A 1,375-nucleotide genomic window follows, 5' to 3' on the forward strand; every position below is an offset into this window, starting at 1 on the left:
AAAGAGACGCAGGAGGAGGAGGAGAAGGAGGAAGGAGAAAAGAAGGGGTGTGTTCTACGGAAGAACAGGAGTGTTGTTGTTTCTGGTGTTTTAAAAGAAAACTCCAGGACGGAGTTTCAGAGACTGAGATCGGTGGATCGAACCGGAGAACTTTGAGGTTTGTAGTTAAGAAACTAACTAAGTTTTATCATTTAAAAAAAACTTCTTTTAGGTGAAGTTAATGAAAGTATGAATTTAATGATCATTAGCCAGTTGTGCAATGGTTACTACCAGATTAACAGAGCGCTGAGATCTGGGCAGTTTAAATGGATGTTTGTGTTTCCTTTGGAGCAGCATGGAGACAGAGGACAGGAGTTCTGTGGGAGACTGGCAGCAGCAGGTGGGGAGATGGACCACGCAGATAAAAAGTACTTTTGATGACCCACACCCACAGGTAAGTTGTTGGTAAAATTCAGCTGCGCCTTTTTGCCGTCCGTCCGCTCAGAGAGCCTCGTCCTCACAGGTATCACAGCTGATGAACACCAGCGTGGGCCAGTACCTGGGCAGCCATCCGTTGGTCGCCCTGACAGTGATGGTCTTCAGTGCCATGGCTGCTCTACCTGTGGGTCTCTTCCTCATCTTTGCACTTGTCACCATGGTCATATCAGCCGTGGGCTTTGTGTTTGTTGAAGGTGGGTGTGCACAGGTCAACGCTGACATTTTTCCTGATTGTTTCCACACCAGTGTCAGAGACAAACTTTTGGTTTTTTTCCCCTCACTTCCTCCAGTGACGGTGTTGTTCCTGGGAGGCATGAGTTTACTGTGTGTGCTCTCTGGCATCGCACTCTTCTCCGTCTTTGCTTCACTCATCCTAATGGCTCTTTATATAACCATCTCCCACATCCTGGTGTATTATCCCCAGCTGACAAAGGTAATGAACCAATGACCAATGACAGACTACAGGAGCTAAGCTGCACTGTTTTTTTATTATATATTTAAAGTTATTCCAGGCAGGACGTTTTTGGCATTCCAGGACTGTAATAACATTAAGGTATTATGAAGATCACGTGACGGTGGAACAAATCAAACATGTGCACCCTATCTGAGCCACCCCAGGTCAGGGGCTCACAGTCCAGAGGTTCTACATTGAACCAGACACTAAGGCAGTATAATAATAAACACCACACTGATCCAGGACAGGGTAATTGTGTTACTATTGTTCCACAGCAGCAACACAATTTACCAGTTCTATCTGACTGAGCAGAGATATTTATAATCCTGATAAGAACTTCAATTTAAAGCCTAAAGCTTTGGTTGGTGTTTCTACAAAATAAAAGCATCATGTGACAAAATACAGCTTTCTAAATCAGCCCTAATGCACCCTTAGACTTTAGCT

General features: G+C 44.5%; 1 protein-coding gene across 1 annotated transcript; it reads left to right on the forward strand.

Annotated features, from left to right (window-relative positions):
- Positions 1-950, forward strand: LOC103393046 (promethin-like). The gene is made up of 4 exons (XM_008329861.3): positions 1-157; positions 334-433; positions 503-671; positions 768-950. Exons 2-4 carry the CDS (start codon positions 335-337, stop codon positions 923-925), a joined length of 426 nt encoding a protein of 141 aa, XP_008328083.1. The 5' UTR covers positions 1-157; position 334; the 3' UTR covers positions 926-950.
- Positions 951-1,375: the final 425 nt, after the last annotated feature.

Source organism: Cynoglossus semilaevis, chromosome 17, assembly GCF_000523025.1.
Source record: "Cynoglossus semilaevis isolate Cse_v1.0 chromosome 17, Cse_v1.0, whole genome shotgun sequence".
NCBI lineage: Eukaryota > Metazoa > Chordata > Actinopteri > Pleuronectiformes > Cynoglossidae > Cynoglossus > Cynoglossus semilaevis.

What these genes read in the sequence shown, in the direction of transcription:
- LOC103393046 (XM_008329861.3), top strand. Translation starts at nt 335, where the DNA reads ATGGAGACAGAGGACAGGAGTTCTGTGGGAGACTGGCAGCAGCAGGTG. An exon ending in TTGATGACCCACACCCACAG is followed by an intron (nt 434 to 502) that starts GTAAGTTGTTGG and finishes TCGTCCTCACAG; the next exon opens with GTATCACAGCTGATGAACAC. An exon ending in GGGCTTTGTGTTTGTTGAAG is followed by an intron (nt 672 to 767) that starts GTGGGTGTGCAC and finishes CACTTCCTCCAG; the next exon opens with TGACGGTGTTGTTCCTGGGA.